This window comes from Brachyistius frenatus, unplaced genomic scaffold, assembly GCF_029030835.1.
Source record: "Brachyistius frenatus isolate BFR_SWC_R1_liver_20210118 unplaced genomic scaffold, ASM2903083v1 Contig_201, whole genome shotgun sequence".
NCBI lineage: Eukaryota > Metazoa > Chordata > Actinopteri > Embiotocidae > Brachyistius > Brachyistius frenatus.
In genome coordinates, this window is record NW_027210800.1 from 484,592 (window position 1) to 505,770 (window position 21,179).

Here is a 21,179-nt window from a genome sequence, read left to right on the forward strand (position 1 = left end):
TCTGCTTCCACACACCTGAGTGGAAGGAAAAAGGCAGAAAATGGTGTTATTTTCTACTTCCAACAGTTATTTTTATTGGTGTAACCAGCAGCACAGCAAGTCTGTTTATCACTAAGAATATTAACAGTCAAAGAGAATCCGGTTTCAGTGAGCTGGTGTGCACTCAGCGGGTCCGGTGCATTCGTACAGCTGGGCCCAGCCATCAAACAGAAGCTGCATTTGAATCAATCTTTCTTCCCTCCCAAAACCACAGTGACAGGTTGCTACTTGTTAGACTTCCAGTCTGCTCGCAGTCTCTGTACTTAGGACTTCTTTATTTATTTTAGGCTTCGTCTCTGTGCCTATCTTTCTGCTTGCTTACCTGGTTGTCTGTCTACCTGCTTGCATATTTTTCAGTCTCTCCTTTTTAACTACACTCACAACAGATGCTCCTGAAAGCTTCTTTTTTTTTTGTTACTGGGAAGAAAAGAATAAAGCATTGTTCAGATCTCCATGTAATATAACCATATTTTACATTGAAAACATCTCTCCCAGTTTAAACAGCGTCTGTGTGGCATATTGCTATAAACAGCTCATGCAGTGCAGCAGTGCTGCTGATCAACAGATCAGCTGCGTGACCCTGCTTGGAGAGTAATGTCTTTGAAAGTGACCGTATTCTCCGTATTTAATGATGACACTAAATGTCAGAATCATCCATTTATGATGATTATGGCCTGTAATCGAATGCCCCTGCAGCGCTGATTTTGTTAATGCTTTTGATTCAACGATGATCTCATTTGTGCAACGCAGCCGTCATCCCTCCGCAAACGCCTTCATTCATTTGCCTCAGACAGTGTGATCCCTGTTGTTGTGTATGTTGCTGTACCCCATGTGAGGGGAATGATGCATTATTCGTTCTGAAAATAGTCCCGTGACGTCAGCTGTTATGCTGTTGAATGTGATTTGGAATATTCACTCGTGACAGTTATGACTTCCCCCTGTCGCAGAGCTGTTACTGAGCTGCAGGCGCTCCATTCGTGCACAACAGGAAGAGTCTCTGAACTTTTGGATCGCACCTGTTGTTCAGTGCGGTGGAGAAAGTGTGATGATGAAAGCCTGGTCAGCAGACAGGAACATTTATTTAGAGAACTATACTTGTCACCAGTTGAATTAAGATTGAAATATCCAGATTTAATCACCAGACAGCACTAGTTACAAATACAATGGCTCAGTTTCATTCTGTGTAAACCAGGGAGGCAAAATGTGCAATAAAAGCAGCTGGCAACACTAACGGCCACCGTTAAGGCTGAAACCTGCTTTTTATGCAACGGCATACCAACATTTCTGCTGTGAGAGGTTAGTCAGTTGTTTTCACCTCAGTGGCTCTAAATTCTAAAGAGTTCTTGAATTTTGCAAACTTGAAAATCCAGTATATCGTTACCGCGATAAGAGAGTCAACAGACGTAACATTGGTGTGCTGGAGCTTTCTTGTTCCAGCATGCTCACTACCTCTGTCCCAGGTGTATTTTTACATATAAAATCTCAGCAGCTCAAACCAGCAATTTTAAAGACAACGGAATCTAGTGTAGGTTATTATTTATTCATTAACTTTTTATGCTTTGTAACTAGGTTATTTATGGCACTAAGAGGATTTTTTTTTTTTGGAGGCACAAACCTAAAGAACCGTTCAGTCTTAAACCTGTTTGGTGAGATTTGTCTGTTTCTCTTCCCACATCCATCTCTTCCTCTGTCTATCTGTCACTGTCTGCCCATATCTGTCTGTCTGCCTGTCATTGTGTTTGTCTGAGGAGGAACAGGAACCCACCCACGGTTGTCTGGTCTCGATCTCCATGGCGACCTAATCCTCACCAATCCCAGAACAGTAGTGTTCCAGTTGAGACCCACTGTGTTACCAGCCTGTCATCACTGATTACTGGATAGAGTCGCTTCTGTTTTATCGGAGGGGTTTTGATCCACATCTAATGACGTGTGTGTGTGTGTGTGTGTGTGTGTGTGTGTGTGTGTGTGTGTGTGTGTGTGTGTGTGTGTGTGTGCGTGCGTGCGTGCGTGATAGTGAGCATTTGTTTGTCTTTCTTACTTCAGCAAATCCCCACAAACAAGGGAACTTGAATATGGATTCATTTAAGTACGTTAGAATCGCGTACTGTGTGTGTGTGTGTGTGTGTGTGTGTGTGTGTGTGTGTGTGTGTGTGTGTGTGTGTGTGTGTGTGTGTGTGTGTGTGTGTGTGTGTGTGTGTGTGTGTGTGTGTGTGTGTGTGTTATCCTGGCTGGCAATAATGAATCCAGTGGTGCTGTTGGCATGAGCAGGGCCATGCTATTAACCTCTCTGCCAGCTAGACTGATCTCACCCTGTCTGTCTGTCTCATCGGCCTAATGACACACTCACACTCTAAGCACAACACACACATTCACACACACACACACACACCTGTCCTTTTTAATCAAATTTCCATTGAAGTGAGAAGTATTCTACATTCTCCAATCATCTCTATTCAGAGAGTCAAAAAGCTTCTGCCAGTATTGAGAGAATATTTCTTCTTTTTTTTGTACCACCCACTCAAAGGAAGGTACTCTTCAAAACTGTTTGAAATGTATTAATCTTCACTGGTTGTCTGCAGCCAGATCAGGTTTCACTATTTTTACACAAGCTATCAGTTTCAACAGGACTTTTATGAGTGCGTTTTCTCACTCATAACAGTCACAGTGAAGCTTCAGCTCTGGATGTGTGCGCTTTGCTTTTCATCCGACAAGGCGGTAGTGTATGAGGGACGTCATATCGGAGTCCCCTATGAATATCATTTGAGATATAAATCATTCTGGGTTTGAGAGACTTTTACTTTGCTAAGACTGCCAAGGAAGATTTAAAGGTACATTTCAAAGTTTAGGAAACAGGAACGTAAGCTGGAAGTAGAGTACGGACCTCACACGCCTCCCAAATTACAGCATCGATGCACGTTTAAAGACTCGATGAATAAAAAAGCAACCTGATATGATTGAGAAAACCATGACATGAAAAGTGCCGTCATGCTGCCTCACCGGCGGTCGTAAATGTTGTTTAATAATCTGTACTTGGCTTTTGTGTATTTGTGTGTGGTAGTGTGGATGAGAAAACCCCAGCCTCCGTAGGAAAGCCTTAGAGGAGTGAGGAGCACCTGCTGCTGTCTGTAGTCATAACAAATGACAAGAAGGGATTAAGACTACATTTGTATTTGTGCCAGCTTGTTACACGCACTCCCTGTTCACATTCTCTCTTCATAACCGCCGTGTAATGCAGCATCGGCACTTGGCGTGGCTTCGCCCTCGACAGTTAGTTTTCCTAACTGCGCTGCTCTGGAATGCCGCGGCTCATCCATGTGTCCCTCATTAAGGTTACGGCCTGGGACGGGCCTGCGGTAATATCCAACACACCTCATCCCATCTGTGAGCTACCCGAGACAGAGATAATGTAGAGAGGACGATGCATTTGGCAAGCTGGAGGACATAAAGTTAGAGATTTCTGCAGTGTGAGTTCATTAGGCGGAGGACTGCTGGGAGACGGGTGTCAGCCTGCTCGCAGCTAAATTAAGAGCCTTTAGCCGAGGGACATTCAGAGGAATCGGAAAATGGATGAGATACTTCCTGTAGGCCCTTGTGGGATGTTTTTTGCTTTTATTTTTCAATCATTCCAAGAAGATTTCCAGTTAGAAAGTGCGATTGACTGCTACACTATGTCACCTGCCACCTGCTGTAATATCCTGCTAATTGCACCTGGCCCCCTCTCTGCATTGCTTTTAATTTAAAGTGAAACTCCTGCGACCGTCTCAGCCCTGACCTTAAAATGTACCTTCTGTGATTGGTTGTTTCAGCAGGTGGCGCCGTATGGCCAGCAGGGGATGGGGGGCTACAGCCAGCAGCAGCAGCAGCAGCAGCAGGGGGGGCAGCAGGGTACCCCTCCATACTTCAGCCCCCCTCAGCTGACCCCTCCAGCCCAGACCCAGAGTTCCTACCTGCAGCCTCGACCACCTCTACAACAGGTAACAACACACTGATACACCCCGAACACTCAGACCGAGACTCATCTTCCTGTTTCCTGTGTGGAAAAACGGGAAAATGCGTTCATTTACATGTCGTGAGCAAAAAGGGAAACAGTCACCGTAACTCAAATATATTTGAATAAATACACGCATGTTGCTGATTAGATCGAGATTTACAAACAAAATTTGATGTCGGCAGGAAAAAGGATTTCATCTAAATTCTATGAGTTTGTAGTTTAAGACTTTAGTGGTGCTGAGATTTGTGTGTGTGTGTGTGTGTGTGTGTGTGTGTGTGTGTGTGTGTGTGTGTGTGTGTGTGTGTGTGTGTGTGTGTGTGTGTGGTCTAGGGCCATTATTTCCTCACATTATTCATGTGAGGTATTCTAGGTAAATCTCAGTTGCTATGTCTCTGAATATTTTCAGTCTTTCACAACGCACACTTTACAGAAACGTTTGCATGCAATACATTTTCACAGATTGGACGGTTATAGTGTGTAAACACATATTGTACATTTTTGATGCACACAAGCCCGCCAGCGCAAACTCAATTCTCCGAACAACAAAGGGCCTGTTCCGCAGATATGGATCGAGACTTGTGCTGCCAAGTTTCGGTGTGATGATCTGTAGAAGATTTCCATTGGGAAGCCGGGTTCAAGCAGTTGTTTTTTTTTGAGTTGAGTGGAGGCTGCCCATGTGTTTCCCATCCACTCTGCAGCCAGAGGGATCTATCAGTCTGCATGGAAAGACTCTGGCTCACAGCCCTGCCCTGGATCATTACAGAGCAGAGCAAAATGGAGCAAGAGAGAACAGCACAAGACGGGGAGATTACAACAGAACTGGACAGGAAAGGATAGATCAGACAGAGCAGGGAGGAAAGCACAAGACAAGTTTGTACTGCTGCAAGATCAGCATTATGCCTGATGGAGGCAGGTTTAAGTTCACCAATACTGGATATATCAGTCCAAATGTAATCCCAATGCACCGTGTTGCAAACAAGAGAACTGAAGTGTAATGAAGATGAGTGAAGTAACAAAATGCAACATGGCACCCAAGAATTGTATTTGAAAGCAGGGATCACATGGGAGAGCATTGAAAACCCACCAGGAAGTCTGAAGTAGTTAAATGTACCAGGTTCATAGAATACAATGCATTAATATGGACTTGGATACCCAAGAATATATAAAATATTAATTGTAACACCACTCAGGATAAGTAAATCACTTACCGAGACAGCTGCAACGATTTAATATTTAAAAACACAAATTTAAGTACTTTTATTCTAATACTGTTAAAACAGAAACCACTATTTGCTTGTTTTATACTTTGAACACATTTCCTGCATTGTAAAGATATAAAATGCGGTACAAGTTGGAGTAAAAGCTCCAAATACTTCTTCCACCTCAGAGCAGCATAAATGAAATCAATAGATTTCCACATGGACAGCTCAGAAGTGCAGGACTGAACGAGACGTAGTAACAGTAGAGAACATAAAACACCACGGATCAGGATACTGTTACAGACATGTGCTACTCGGACCAGTATGAACAACACAAGCAGCATGGACGGAAATATTTCCAAAGGCACTTTTTTTGGCCCACACACTCAATAAGCCATTAGCAGTTCACAGAATGTGTGCAGACTTGTTTAGCATCTGTACAAGCTGATGCCATTTTGGCATCGGTGGAACTGTGTCTGTCAAGGTAGTTATACTGTGATTTACTGAGATGTAGTTAAACCTTTCTTTAGACAGACTTGAATATTGAGCACTCCAAGACAAATAGCCAAGCAAAAAGCCATTTGAACACAAAGGCAGGTTGTCAAAAAAGGGAAATCAGCAGTCTTAGCATAGTAATTTTCATACTGAGTGAATGTTTCAGGCAGCGCGCCTTTTGTCTCACACTGAAAAAGCACTTACTCTTGTTTCCTCACTTAACATGCTCACACACTGAGACCGTGCAGCCTACTGAACAAACCTTATTCACTCGAACTAGGAGGGGCTGAGATCCATCGCCACGGCGACATTTTGTGACAGTAATGGTGTGTTGTCATCATCGCTCATGATGTGGCGGCATTTGACCCGCGCTAACAATTATACCGTACATCAGGTAGTTCTACTCCGATTGGCTAAAGCCCCGTTTCACCTGTGCTGGTAGGTCGTGTATTGGTTGCCATGCCAACGTCTGTGGTGACCAGCGAGCTGGCTCCCCTCTGTTTTTCATTGTTATGTACGCACTTTAAGGGAAAATGTTTCAATCAGCACACATGCTTGTTAAAGCTGCATAAAAGACTCAGTACCTCCAGCAGCCACTACATGAATGCTGCGTCCCGCTGCCTCCACCTATAATCAAGAAACCCTTCGTATGTGTTACAGCTACGTAGCATTTTATGTCCCTGGAACACAGCAGGCGGGACGTCAACACCTTCTGGTTTCTGTCTACTCAACATCCCTCTATACACCCAGCTCAATTCATTCTTTTCCTTCAGCTAATAAGCTCCTGGATCCCATACTTTTACATTTATATTACATTTTCACATTTTGGCTTGAAATGAGTTAGAACAGGAAAATACAACTAAAGGACCATTTAACCAACCAGCCGCCCATGTCATTAGAAGCTACATACACTGTGTTTAAAAGAAAATATAGAATTAGTAAGAAGCTAGATTCATTGCATATACGAATGTATTTTGCACTCAGCAACACCAAAATCCAGGTCCAAATTCTCACTTTATTTAAGTATTTACTGAAAATGCAAAATATTGATCATTAAAAACCATGACATTTTACACATAACAACAACAAGCCTGTGCTGTGGCATTAAGACAAAGTTAATTGTCCATTGATTGACTGAATGAAGAAAATAAATAGCAGAAAATACTAGAATAAATTTAAATTACAAAGAAAGTAGGTCCTCGTCTTTGATTTTTAGATCCAAGAAGCAAAGTTGTTTGTAAATTGAACTTACACAGTGCAGCTGGCCAAGATTACAAATACAAGACGTGGTGTGCCTTCAGCTCTTGTGCTGTATTACTTTTATTTTTCAGTTCTGAGCGAGTGTGTGTGTTTCTATCAATTGCTGTATATGTGTGTCTGTGTGTACACTAATCAGCCGAGTGTGCTGCAGCGATTCGGGGCTGTGAAAAGGTCAAACGGTGACCTTTGTCTGTGATTCTGAGCTGAAATGAGACATGATGTGAGCCACACAGAACGGATTACATGCACACACACACACACACACACACACACACACACACACACACACACACACACACACACACACACACACACACACACACACACACACACAATAGCCAGCGCACGCCAGATTAGGATGTCATTGTGGCTTTGACCCCTGTTTTTTGACCCCGCATTACTCGGAGAAATCCAAGCTGAAAAGTTCTTGTTCTTCCGGCACTCTCCGTAGTTCCTTCCCTCCACTCCACTGCCATTAACCCGAGCCAGAGGACATCCTCCAGTTGATGGAACCATTCCAGCTGCCTTTGACACCGAATTTGCTCTGCAACCGACCGCTATTAGCCGGTTTTTATAACAAATCGTGTGAAAACGCCGCCTTGCTTTGAGTCTGCTGCACTGCTGCGACCTCATCTGATTGCACGGAGCAAAGCAGGCTAAAAGGATATTTCTGAGACATCAGGGCTGATACAAAAAGTACAAAATATATATATATATACTTTCACATCAGGAAAGAAGGGTTTGAAAAAATTAAATGTGGGTGGTTTACTGGTGGAGTTTGAATGCTTTGGGTGTTTGACAACACCAGATATTTTTTAATAGACTATTGCGTGTTACAGTTTGAAGAAACATTGTGACATGTACTTTTAATTGACTGGATTCTTTTTTTTTTTTACTTCATACATTACAAGGGAACATGTCAAGGCTGTTAAATCAATGCTCACTATTGCAATAAGAATCGTTTCCTTTACGTGAAAAAATATTGAAAAGCCATAAAGTAGTAGCCCCTTTTCTGGAAGTATAGATCGAACGGACCCCGTAAATATCATGATCCTAATGCTTTCGGTCTGATTGTTAGCTCCAGTGAGACAAATCGCTTGAAAGGAGAAAATCTGTGCCCTTTCCTTCGCTCGACGGCCGCGTTACACTCGACACATAACAGATGAAGTGCGTGATATTTTGTTAGTGTCTAATACATTCCACCTCATAAAAACAGAAATGAGAGAGCTATAATTTTCAAGAATTTGGAGATAATCTTTTACGGCATATTTGCTTTATTGGGTAGTATACAGCCGAGGGTGACAGGAGCGACGGGGGAGAAAGAAGGGAAGGAGGTGAGATGCAACGTTGGCCAACTGCCAGACTCCAACTCATAACGCTGTGAGGACATGGTACCAGCTTTGATCAGCTATTCCATGGAGCACTCACTATTAAATTGTTCACTTAGAAACAGTGTGTTAAATTGATGTTTACAGAGTAATTACATGTAACAGAATATAGCCTCGCCTTGTGTGTGTGTGTATATATATATATATATATATATATATATATATATATATATATATATATATATAAAACTGTGTATACCGTTCAGTGGTATTTGGATGAGAGTTGTCGGGATTTGACTGCCGGCGTCTAAAGAAGGAAGTCCTCGTCACATTTGCTCCCGGTAGTAAAAACTGCTCGTCCGCTCTCCTTTGTGAAACCGATCCTCTATTCCTCGATTGACTTTAAGTATTTCCTCTTCCTGTCTGAGAGCAGGCTCTGGGGAGCAGCGCTTTGACATAGATGAAGTCTCAGCTGATTGGAGGAAACGTGCTCACTTTACAGGGACATCCATCACAGGAGGAAGTGGGTTTCATTGGGTTACATGACAACAAACACACTTTCCACCAGTCAGCTTATGGAAAAAACAAAAACAAAAAAAAAACACGAACCAAAGCAATGACCGCTGTCAGGTCGAGCTTTTATTAGTTAACTTTTCCTTTACTTTTAAATTCTAATGACTGTATGTCTTTTGCTGTTCTTTATGGCTGTGCATAATTTCAGATAGTAATAATATTAATTTATTTCTTTGTAAACAACAGGGGTAATTTCATTGTGTGTAAAGAATCATTTTATTATTCTGTTAATATGAAAACTTCCAAATCACTAGATTTGAAGATATAGATATGGACACATGAAATGTTGTTGATCACAGGCTCCCTTCAGTGGCTGTTCTGGAGCTTTTGATCGTTTCATATCGTCTTCCTCAGCTGATGGAGTTCGTCTAGTTGTAAACGTTGAAATTTTGATTGAAAATTTTATCGAGATGAGATTTCATAAGACCACAAGTGAAAGCTCTATAAAAACTCTGGGATGCCCACATACTGGTTCATCAATTGGATGTTCACTACTTCCAGTGTGTCATTTCCTATTTCCTGTCTGTCACCTCTCCGCCCCCAACTGGCTTACCCGCCCCCACCCTCCTCCACCCCCACTTTTAATCACACCAGGTTAATTAAAAGGCCATCGTGCCTTTCTGCAGCCTGCCCCCCTGGCTTTATTACCCCCTCGCTGTATACTTGCTCTGCTGCCTCATTCACCCTCCTGACACACACACTTTCTATCACACGGAAATGGGAGCTCACCTTGGCGATGGGGAGGAGGTTGAGGGGACAAAACAGAGGAAATGAGGAAATGTGTGTGTGAGGTGGGGGGTGGGGGGCATGTGGGTGGGGCACCCAAAGTTCAATGTCATTAATTGGTCACCATTTGAATATTAAGTGAAGAACTCTGTTAATTAACGGGATAATAAAAGTGCTGCTGGCTGGAAGGGGACGGACAGAAAGAGGTGAGGGAGGGAGGGAGGAGGGAGGGAGGAGGGAGGGAGGAGGAGGGGGGGGGGCTGTGGAAATGGAGGGCATATGGTGAGCTGGAGAGGAGGAGGTGGAGAGAGAGCGGGCGAGGCTGGGTGCGAGGTGATAAGAGGGAGAGAGACGTCCGTGGGTAAAGGTCTGGCAGTGGTAATTTGCGGAGAGCCGCGTTAATTGTCATAACCTTTTAAATGGCAGAGTTTATCGGAGTCCTCTAAATGTCCCCTCATATCGCCAAGGCAACCCTGGGCCTGCCGCAGTCTGATTGGCCGCCTCTGACGAGCACTTAAGCTTGATGAGTTTTCAGGCAAAAACTAAATGATAAAATTGAAAAAGAAAACAAAATGCTATATAAACTGTATACAGTATGTCAGTTTTTTCTGTGTATGAGTGTGTGATAGTGTGTATGCATGTGTTTGAGATGATGTTTTTAATTTCGTGTGTTTTTATTTATTTTTTTTACCTCCACATTGACTGACACTCGCTAATTGCTCGGCCAGAATCTGTCAATGTTTTTTTTGTTTTTTTCTCCTTTTTTTCGATTTATGTTTGTTTTTGTACAGCCGAGCTGCAATTCAAATGCAAATGAAGAAGAACGGAGAGGTGTTTTTGGAACGGTTAGGACAATCATAATGGCTCAGAAAAAAAGGGGGCCGGTAGTTAGCGGCACAGCGCCCTAGGGGCCTCATTTAGCTGCCATTTGTGAGGAAATGCCGCTACATTTGTTCCTGGATACAGACTTCAGAGACGGAGAGAGAAAGAGAAAACACCACAAAAATGTCACGGTCAAAGTGGAGCTCGCCAACATGCTGCCGTCATTCCTCCGTGTGTTTGTTAAAGTCATGTGGGGATGCACCGGTTTTGGTGGTTGTCCTCTTTAACTGGGAGCCAAAGCATTTGAAGTGAATGGGCGGATGGGGGTGGTGGTGGTGGTGGTGGTGACACGGACTTACAAAGAGTGTGTGAAGTGAAGATGGTACAAAGGACTGACTCTTATTTGATTAGTCTGTGTAGAGGAAGACGAATGAAAGGCTTGGCAGTAGCATCTGCAGCTAACACTGTCAGCTACATCTGACATCATCCCCAAGGAAAGGCCGGGACACATACTGGTGTGTGTGTGTGTGTGTGTGTGTGTGTGTGTGTGTGTGTGTGTGTGTGTGTGTGTGTGTGTGTGTGTGTGTGTGTGTGTGTGTGTGTGTGTGTGTGTGTGTGTGTGTGTGTGTGTGTGTGTGTGTGTGTTGTTTGTACATGTTCATTTCTTTCTGTTTCTGCATATGTTTATCTGTTTCTGTGGGCAAGAATGAATGCTTACTCCTGGGTGTGTGTGTGTGTGTGTGTGTGTGTGTGTGTGTGTGTGTGTGTGTGTGTGTGTGTGTGTGTGTGTGTGTGTGTGTGTGTGTGTGTGTGTGTGTGTGTGTGTGTGTGTGTGTGTGTGTGTGTGTGTGTGTGTCCTATGTCGGAGCGCTGGTCCTCTCTTGTAGTCTCTTTGTGCTAAAGGTCAGGGGGATTGCTGAGATAGAATCCAATCTGAAGGACACAGCACTAGAACAGGCCCTGCTACAAATGGAGCTATTAAGATAGACACACACACACACACACACACACACACACACACACACACACACACACACACACACACACACACACACACACACACACACACACACACACACCCCTCACCGTTATACAGTGGAGGAAGTCACACAGGCGTCTTCACATCCACAGCTATTTCCATTCTAATGGTCACCTGCTCCCTGATGATAATAACAGGCTGCGTCGTCCGTCCTGGAGTGACGGGTGTAGGAATGCCCTGTAATACACCGGCAGCACACAGCATGTGGAAAAGAAATCTGAATGTAACTGCAATGTTTTCCAAATATTCTGAAATGGATCAAAAGATGTAAGTGTCAAGAAAACATGAAAGGCAAGAACATCATAGCCAAACATTGATTTGTCACATTTTTCAAAGCGCGGTTTAGTTCGCTCTCACTGCTGATTGTTGCTTCAATTACGGTTCAGTCAGTCTGATTGGTGTGAGCATGTGTGCGTATCTCCAAGTCTGATGAATATGGATGTCCTGCCCCCCCCCCCATCTCCCCATCCCACCTCCCACCTCCCCTCCCTGATGTGTAGAAGCTTTTTGTACATCTGTTATGTTTTGCTTTGTTTTGTTTTTTCTTTTCTGTAGACCAGTGAGTTGTTTTTTTCCCCATGTCATTAACAGCCAAATATCGCCTTCAATAGTAATTACTGGCGGAGATCACGGCATACACTCACAAATAAAGACATTCAAAAACAGTGCAGTGGAAACAATCTCCGTTTCTTATTCCTGTCTCATCCTGACATCTCAACGTGAGCGTGGGCTTGTCTTCCCCGTGGACAACACACCGCCTGTCCTCGGGGTGATGTGGCAGGAAGAGGTGGTCAATGCACACTGTGTCCATGGCGTGTCTATGGCGTGTGCATCGCGTGTGCATGGTTAGGCAGCGTGTGTTGCGGGAGTATGGGCCTCTCCTAAAGATACGCAATTAAGCTTAATTTTTAATGAATATTAATGGCATTAGCGTCAGATTTTGTGGAGATGTGCATCTGCCAAGGTGCAGGGGGGGAAAAGAGGGGGATGACTAATTCATTTGGTAGTCATGAGAAGAGCGGTGGAGACGGGGTGGGATGCAGGGAGGAGAGTAGTGGAGGTGGTGTTGATGAAGAGAATCAGGGGGGAGGGAGTGAGGGAAGGAGATGGAGGAGTGGAGGTGGGATGGAAAAGGTGACGAGGAAAGAGGAAACGTGATGACTAAAGCAAAAGGAGATGAGAGAGAGTGGGAAGGATGCGAGGTGGGCAGAAGAGGAGCTGAATCGAGACATGGTGGAGTGATGGAGAGAAAAAGTGCAGTAAAGATCTAATTTATTTGACTCTGATTGTAAAGCAAACCAGTCAGATTGAAGCAGGACACTTCCTGCTGTGGGGACGTAGAATGACAACAAGTCTGACATCTGCAGAAAAAGTTTAAAAACACAAGAGCAGGAAATGAATGTGCACAAAGGATTGAAATGTCAAGCATGTATAAGAAAAAAAAATGCCATAGTTTAAGTCTTCACTTCAAAAAAAGACGGATGTCAGTCAAAACCAGCTGAACCTAATGGCTGTGAGTTTTGTTCCGGTTGTAGTGGCATCAAACATGCTTGCTTGCTGTCGTTCCAGGTTTTTTTGTTTTTCTTTTCCAAGGCAGGCAATCAAACTCATACAAGCAAGGCGAGGCAACATTTCACCTGCTTGAATTTAGAGTCGGGAAATGTGGAGTGCAACCAACCAAAAAGGCGCAGTACAACTTTCTTAAATGAGGTGTGAGCCAAAAAAAAGAAAGTGTAAAATTGTTTTTATATCATGACTGCTGTTTGAGGTACCAACGTGGCCTCGACCACTAAAGGACTAAAATTGTACCTGCTGCAGGTGGTGTTTCATAATCTTACTTTTGACCTGCCTTTCATGTAAAATAGAGTTTTTCCCTGCAGGGCTAAGCAGCAGCACAATGTAATGCAACAGTGCTGAAGATTTAATTTCAAGCTTTGAAAGCAGATGCAAGTATCATATTACGAAACCATCGTCGGCGCGCAACAGTGACACGTTTCTGCTTTCCGAACGTCTCCCACTCGCAGCCCGACTCCCGCTCCTGAGTGGCTGGGATTAAGGTGGTGCCGCAATATTGATTTACGTCCGCATAAAGCCTCTCCGGCTCTATATATTACACCACATTCAGCAGTCATCTATTCAATCAAATCTAATATTACACTGCCTCTCCACACAGCTGTCTAATAGCATTTAACTCACAGTTTGATTCCTGCATTCCCTCATGTACTTCAAACGCTTGCCTTCAATATCCTTCATTCGTTTCTACTATGCCAAGATGAAGTCTATTCAAAAGCACGGAGGATGAATGAGCGTGTCTCTCTCTCTCTCTCTCTCTCTCTCTCTGTGTGTGTGTGTGTGTGTGTGTGTGTGTGTGTGTGTGTGTGTGTGTGTGTGTGTGTGTGTGTGTGTGTGTGTGTGTGTGTGTGTGTGTGTGAGTGAGAAGACAGGATTAGCTGTGGCCTTAGGCTTAAGGTATGGAGTGGAGTGTATTTTAGAAGCTTCTAAATTAGCTGGGAAATGGGATTTTGAGACAATGGACTGGAAAAAACTCAAATGAAAGGATGCACTCGCAGCACTCCTTCATTTGCCTCTGATGTTCTCTCGCTCCCACTTTTTCTCGTCTTTTTTTTTTTACTGTCGTTTCTCTCCATCTTTTCTCCCCTCTCCTCCCCCCCTCAAAAAAAGTTCTCCCTTTTTTTATTAGGGCCCGAGCACCTAATGGTGCAAAAGCCCTTTTGTCATTTCTTCTTCTTATTTCTCTCTCCGTGCCCTCCCTCCTCCTCCTCATCTCTGTCCATATTACAGTTGACAGTAATGATGTAAGAATGTGAGTGTAAACAGTAGTATGAAGCTAACCTCACTTTGACCCACTTAAAACAGAAATCCCCCCAAGTGCACACACACACACACACACACACACACACACACTACAGACTCATGCCTGAGTAAATATTGTACTTGGTTCAGCAGCCACTCGTCTGTTCTCGGTTCACTGTGAGCAACTGTCTCTCTGTGCGTTTGTAGGAGCTGAACTGTCCACCGATCAGAACGTCACCACATTCCTCCTCCTCTCTAATTCTTCCGCTCCTCCCTCCTTCGTCCAGGCTTTTATTTACCTGAAGAGGTGTATTTGTGTCTGAGTCGGGTTTCCGCCCATGCGATAAAAGCCTGAGGTTTGGCGATGGTCCAGGCCCCCACCTCGTGGATAAACACAGGGGGGTGTGCACACAGACACATGGCTCGCCCAGCGTTCTGACAAGGAAACGAGCATGGCTTTCTTTTTAAAATAGCACCTCTGTTCTCTGTTGCGGTCCCGTTGTGAAGCATCTCTTTGCATCCACCCACTTCTGTGGTGATTTGTGATGCAGTGATTGAACCACATTTGGGTGTTGCAGGGTTTTCCCTGGTTAGGAGGGCGTTTGCACGTTATGATTGGAATAACAGAGCTGTTGTGTCACAATTATTACTCGATCTTATATTTATTTGACTGATTTATTATGTTTATTTTTTAAATGAAAAATGTCTCATTATGGAAGTCTAACTGAGATCAAGATCCCTTTTTGCAACAGAGACCCGAGAACAAATTACACAAAACACAACAGTACAGTCGCAACACAAAGCAGTCATCACACACAGAAACACTAATTAAAACTACCACAAATATCTCTAAAGAAATCAGCATATAGACATATTACGACCCTCAAAGGAACGACTGTCGTGAAATCGTTTTATTTGCACGGATTTAATCAAAATGATTATTAGTGCTTTGTTGTTTACATTTACTGTGTAAGACTGAAATAAATAATAAAAAAAAAAATTTAAAAAAAGAGAATGAAATACGTGCTTCACAACAGTGGGCATCTGCTGTAAATCATTGATCCCATCAATATATTTTTTATTTAATTTTTTTATCATTTTAATTAGCTCTAATTACTGGAAAATTTTGATTCGTCTTTAGTTACTTTATAATGTATTAAAACTTAATTCTGCTGAATTCTGGAACACTTCATTCTTTTCTCTGCTTCCTGTTTTGAACCATGTGTCAATGAGAAATGATGTAAAATCATGGCAGCAGGACATGATGCCGTCTTTCTGGTCCTTTCAGGAGACATTAGGACATTTAAAATGTTTCTATTGTTTTTGAGTCAGTGCTTCAGGGATTTAATTGGCTAATAACTGTAATCTGGATTTGAACTGACTTTTCTAGGGCATTTAACATCATCACATTACTTTCTCTTAGTAACGGATGAATGAGTACATTAACTTGTCGGTGGTCGTGTATCCATTAAAACAAACTGTAGACAGTAACCTTGCAGGTAATGCATAAATATTCTTAAGAAATTAACTTGATAACAGATTTTGTTAAAGAAACTACAAAATGACTATCATTCCTCCATCCCTCATAGCCTGGATGCACAAATTATTACACCGTTAATGCTCTAATAATAGATCACTTCTCACATGATACACCTCTAGCTGTGAAGGATAATCTCCAGCTGTAAAATTATATCACCTCGCTGACAGGAATATTGCCCACCTACTACAGTATAATCACACAGCAGATAAGAAATCAAACTGTGGGGTAAAATGGCTTTTGAAAGTAAAAACCTGAAGAGTGTGTGTGTGTGTGTGTGTGTGTGTGTGTGTGTGTGTGTGTGTGTGTGTGTGTGTGTGTGTGTGTGTGTGTGTGTGTGTGACACAACTGTGTAGTTTTGTATGTTGTGTCTGGTTGTGTGATCTCTCGCTGCGTCTCGCTGATCAGTTATCACTAATCCTTCCACTCAGAGCTCTTTAACAAGTTGCCATTGTGCTGCCGACGCTTAACATGATGGAGGAACGACCTTCGTGGTGAATGAAAAGAAGGAGGGAGAGGGAAGAAGGGCGAGATGCAGAGGGGGGAGAGGGAGAGGGCAACACCTCCGACAATGGGGAGAAAATTGGTTTACACTAGATAGGCTTGTGATTACAGAGGGAAAGAAAATGACTTGGATTGAACAATAGGCCCGAGTGTGTGTTTGTCCGTGTGTATGTTTGGAGGATTAGCGAGTGGTCGGGTCAGGATGTGGTTGAAATGAATCGGCGGCGATGTCGTGTTGAATGGTTGCGTATTTGGGTGTTTTTCAGGCTGCGTGTACTGTTACAGTGTGCGTCTGTGTATTTCCTCGTGCAACATGCCTCTTTGTGTTGTGACTCGATCTAACTGCGAATCTGGATGTCTTTATTATTACAGCTCTGTAAACCTAAGACACACTCAGCTGTCCAATTTGTTCCCTCATCTCTCTCTTACACTTTCAGACTCTTGTCATCATGGCAGAGTGTGTAGTTGCCTAATCTGTAACTAATGTTTAGCACCAAAAGGACTTTCTGATTTCAGCTCAGAGACTCAGCAACCGAACTAATGTTAATGCAAATATTAAAACAAAAAGGTTTTGTTTTTTTTACGTACATACATGAACATTTTTTGCAAGAATCCTGTTTTTTGGAAGGATCCAAATTTGTACATCAAAGAGTTGTGACAAACATGTCTTGGAGGCATGGTATTTTACAGCTGAACCATGAAATTATTACATTTAACCTGTTCATGGATGCAGCGTGTCGTAACCAGACTGATTTGTAATTACCTCGAGCACTTTTTACTGCATTAAATATGGTGATTTTCTCCTTTTTTAATCAGCCGATGCATTTGTTAAACTTCTGATATCAGTGTCCTTTAGTTCTCTTAAATAATCTTTTTTTTTTTATGCAGAGTGTTGACCTACAAAGTCTTCTTCAAGCAAACAAGCTATAGATGCATACAGACATTATTTTATATCCTTCTTATAGACACTTTCTTTTTCTTTTTTTTCTTTTTCTTTTTCTTTTTCTTTTTCTTTTTCTTTTTCTTTTTCTTTTTCTTTTTCTTTTTTAGGAGGCCCAGCAGGAAAGCTACAGCATCAGGGCTCCTGCCCCAGGGAATTCTGGGAAGGCCAACAATGAGGATGGTGTCTCCCAGGACCGCCCCTCCAGTCTGCCGGTAAGTGATTGACAGCTGTGTTCACATAGGAGCACAAAGCAATGGTGAATATGACACATATAGTTGAATACAGCATCAGTAGAAAAACTTACTATATCACAGACCTGCTGAAAAGGTTTTTCAGTGTGAGAAAAAAAAAAAAGAGGCAGAAAGACTTTTGTTTTATACACACATTCAAACACATCATCAAACCACAAAGAAACCTTCTTTCCATGTACTGTATTTCCAGCTTCTTGCGCAATGTGCAGCTTTAAGCCGTTTGGTCCAATGAGATTGCTCTGCTCACCCTGTGACCCGCCTCCGTCTGACGTCTCGTGGGATTTGACTGCTCGCTTCAGAGCTTATGTCTGTGTTTTGACTGGCGTCCACGCCGAAGGCAAAAAGGCCACATGTATCATCCCGTGGCCTAAGCACCATACACTCACTCACACATACACCCACATGCATAGGAAAGCATATGCACCGACACAGACATTCCCTCCACACACACACACACACACACACACACACACACACATCACACAAGCACACACCCGCATGCACAGCCTCTTTGGCATTTGGGAGCTGAAAATCGTTAAGCAGGCTGGCTGTAGGAGTAATTGAGAAGAAATGGTGAGACCGGGCTGATCTACGAGCGGAGAGAGACGTGGGCTGCTCGAGCTTTTTTGGCTAAACTAATCATTTCTCTCCTCAGCTCCTCGGCACATTCAAGAATAGAATAAATAGACATTTGCAAATGGTCGCAAATATTGGCAGTGCTTGAGGTGTGTGCAGTTTATTTTACCAGATACTTTGGAACAGCCCCAGGAGTGGAGAAAGAAACGGCAAGAAAAGCTGAATTAAGTGAATGAACTCCAATTAAGCCATAATATTCTCCATATACGGCTGCTCGCATCGGCCGTCCTCAGTCGCTCAACACACACTCAGGGTTGACTTTGCTTTGTTTCCAATCAGCCCTGATTTATGTCATTTTACAAGGGATTCCTATTACTCCTCTTTCTCACACAATCACACTCTTTTTTTCTCTTTTCCTCCATAACATACTAATAGCATGTCATCTGCTTTATCTTGCAATTTCTCCTTTTTTCTTTCATTTTCGCTCTCCCACACTCTTTACCCCCCCCTCCCCCCTCTCTGTGTTTCTCTCTAAAGCAGCATCATGAAAGCTTTCTTTTCCCCCTCTCGTGCTATAATGAGAAATGGCCTTGATGTATCAATGTGTGAATCCGAGAGAGCAAGCCGAGGCAAGGAGCCACTGCAGTCGCGGGGGCCGATCTATTTGAACCGCCGCCGCTATCACCCCGTATTCCCTCACCACTTTAATCCTGGCGTTTTACCCCTTGGGTTCTGCGTGTGTTTTCACTTCCCATCCGAAGCGCACGGCTCGCCGAGATCCTAATCGGCGGCAAGTTTTGATGAGAGAGAGAGACAGAGAGAGGCAGAGATGGGTCGATAGAAGAGGAATGGGAGAAGGAGAGAGAAATCGCTCGGCGTTTGCCAGCCTCTTCCAGCGAGCTGTCACGGCAGAGATGTAACCTTTTTTTTTTATATATATATATATATAAATTCCCTCTCTCTCTTTTTCACTCTCTCGCCGGCGTTTGATGTCAGATCTAAAGCTGCTGTCGTCGTTCTTTTCCTCTTCCTCTCTGTCAGGAGGGAGGGAGCGCGGGTCGGCAGAGTGTCATGTTGTTGTTTTGGGACGAGTCGGCTGTGTGATGTGGCGGGATTTTTGAAGGCATGACCAAAGGGAAAAGCGCTTTAGTAACTTATCACAAATGCAAGTCACACTGCCCCTTGGGTCGTTTAAAATGTAATGCATTGGAGATGCAGCACGCCTTGGGTTGGATGCCAGTGTACACGATCTGTATTGTTCATGCCGCTGTTGATCAAAAACAAACTGAGCAGCCCCCGCTCGTTTGTTAGCATCGCATTAGCCTTGCTGCGAGCGTCGATCATTTATGTACATTTCCATTATATGACGGCAAAAAATTAACGCGGGATTTCCATTGTTTTTCCTTTATTTCGCTTTGATTGAATGTTTTTTACATTTCGGTCTGTTGGGCTAACGTTGGCCTTAGGTCTCCAACTACAGTATTCTTCTGGCAGTATTTCAGCCTCTTCAGATGGTCGCTGGTTTTGTCGGTTTTGACAATCAGGTGTCAGAGCAAAGCAAAAGATTGTGTTTCGAGAAGGTAAATCACATCCATCCATCCGTCATCTATACCCGCTGTATCCTGAACAGGGTCACGGGGGGCTGCAGCCTATCACAGCTCACTTTGGCCGATCTTTGACAGATCGAAGATGAACAACATGGCAGTGACATTCATTTATTTTCTCTCCCTAAGCTGTAAATTTGAGCAAAATCTGTCGCCAACAGTTCTGGTCGTTTGTCCCATGAGATACGTGAGACTTCACTGTTTGGATTGAGTGTTGTCATTTTCTAAAGGACCCTGACTGTGTGTGTGTGTGTGTGTGTGTGTGTGTGTGTGTGTGTGTGTGTGTGTGTGTGTGTGTGTGTGTGTGTGTGTGTGTGTGTGTCAGTGTGTCAATTACTGGTCAATAAACTGTGACATGTTGGTTGCTGACTTCATGATTGGCACCAAACAGCATTTCATCTGCTGCCTTATTACTTCCACTGATGTTTTTCTGTATGTGGGAAAAAAAACAAAAAGGGGAGTGAGAGCTCTTTCTTTCTCTGTCCATGTTTTGCCGACCGTTGCTAAGACAGACCCGCTGATCCAGGGCCACAGTAAGGTGAGGAGTCAGGGTTTTCATACCCACTGGCCTCCACCCCAACCCTCCACCACCCCCGTTCCAGTCACTACATGTTCCCTGCTCTCCGGCGTTCCCCTGACAGCCTGCCAAGCTGCTGCACAGCCTCCCATCCTCTGGGACATGGGAGAGGATGGCCAGCCATGTGGAAAGACAGAGTGAGAGCTGAGGGTGGGAGGGTGAGGTGAGGGAGCGGGGGAGAAGGGGTGAAGAGCTGGATGAGAGAAAGAGAGAGAGAGAGAGGGCGTGAAGCGATGAAGTGAAACGTGGTTATCTTTTTGTCACTTGTTCAGGGTGAGAGATGTTGTATTCAGGCTATGGGGTCCCGGCAGTGGTGTGTTATTCACGTGCACACACACACACACACACACACACACACACACACACACATAGGCAGACAGACAAACAAACACATTCTTGTAAGTCTTTCAGTTCTCATTTGTCCCTTCTTGACTTATTTTCCATCATACAAAAGAGAAAATTCAGAAACACTATCTCTCTGCCTCTTCCCTCTCACTCCTGTCCACCTTGCCCTCCTCTGTTTTTCCGAGTGTTAGGTCATGAATGATTGACAGGGCACAGCTGGAGCAGCCTGCACCCCCTCCCCACCTCAGTACAACCTCACACACACACACACACACACACACACACACACACACACACACACACACACACACACACACACCTCTTTGCTCGCAAACACACATTCAGCACATACTTTGATGCACATTCTGTCCTTAGTGAGCCGTTTTCACACACCGTGTGTGTGTGTGTGTGTGTGTGTGTGTGTGTGTGTGTGTGTGTGTGTGTGTGTGTGTGTGTGTGTGTGTGTGTGTGTGTGTGTGTGTGCTCTATCAGAGCATGTCAGTCAGGCTGCCTATACAGTATGTGCTCCCACTCTGGCTCTCCCTACTGCTGTGTT

The 21,179-nt window shown here is 43.7% G+C and overlaps 1 protein-coding gene across 4 annotated transcripts in view; it reads left to right on the top strand.

The window, feature by feature from the left end:
- LOC138632947 (AT-rich interactive domain-containing protein 1B-like) overlaps window positions 1-21,179 on the top strand; it is a 158,672-nt gene that overhangs the window by 36,454 nt on the left and 101,039 nt on the right. For 3 of the 4 annotated variants that reach the window (XM_069718869.1, XM_069718871.1, XM_069718872.1), the window contains exons 3-4: window positions 3,846-4,013; window positions 17,378-17,482. In XM_069718869.1, the coding sequence (XP_069574970.1) occupies window positions 3,846-4,013; window positions 17,378-17,482 (273 nt within the window). The remainder of the gene's footprint in view (window positions 1-3,845; window positions 4,014-17,377; window positions 17,483-21,179) is intronic. The other variant, XM_069718870.1, reaches the window with a different exon arrangement.